The sequence below is a fragment of the Tupaia chinensis genome, unplaced genomic scaffold (genome assembly GCF_000334495.1).
Source record: "Tupaia chinensis unplaced genomic scaffold, TupChi_1.0 Scaffold144171_2, whole genome shotgun sequence".
In the NCBI taxonomy this organism is placed as follows: domain Eukaryota; kingdom Metazoa; phylum Chordata; class Mammalia; order Scandentia; family Tupaiidae; genus Tupaia; species Tupaia belangeri.
In genome coordinates, this window is record NW_006204028.1 from 65,048 (window position 1) to 65,574 (window position 527).

Here is a 527-nt window from a genome sequence, read left to right on the forward strand (position 1 = left end):
CCGCCCACCACCTCCCCCTACCAGCTCCTCTCCGGGCCGTCTCCGGTCTCTTGGCCCGGCTTTCCGCCGAGGCCTGCGAGAGAGAAGGGGAAGGAAGGGCGGGAGAGCCGCGAGTCGGTCCCGGAGCCCCTGTTCCCTGCAGGACTTGAAGTGGGGGCGGTGCGCCTCCAGCGGCCTCAGTCTCCCCTTTTAGGGCACCCAGCTTTCCCCCTTCCCTCCCCTGTCCTCCCGCCCTCCCTTCCTTCCTCTTTCCTCCTCCCCCGCTCGCTGCCCGGCCACCGCGGCGTTTTCCCTTCACATTGTCCGCAGTTTATTGCCTCTCCCCTCCCCTCCCCCTCGCCTGGCCTTCGGCCTGGGTATTTCCTCACTTTTTATAACTTACTTTGATCCGGCCTCTCTTTGTCCTCGCTTCCTTCGCAAATTTTATTGTCCCCGTAGCCGGGTCTTTGATTAGACAGGACGGCCTCCCTGCCCGCCGAAGTTTCCAAACTGTACTCGGGCGTGCCCTGTCTGAGCAGCTACCCACG

General features: G+C 63.6%; 1 protein-coding gene across 1 annotated transcript in view; it reads right to left on the reverse strand.

Annotated features, from left to right (window-relative positions):
• The window catches only part of HOXB9 (homeobox B9), a 5,404-nt gene that overhangs the window by 4,407 nt on the left and 470 nt on the right, over positions 1-527 (reverse strand). The window contains 2 exon segments of the mRNA XM_027767343.1: positions 383-520; positions 523-527. The exon segment at positions 523-527 is cut by the window's right edge and continues 470 nt beyond it. Of these exon segments, the coding sequence (XP_027623144.1) occupies positions 383-520; positions 523-527 (143 nt within the window).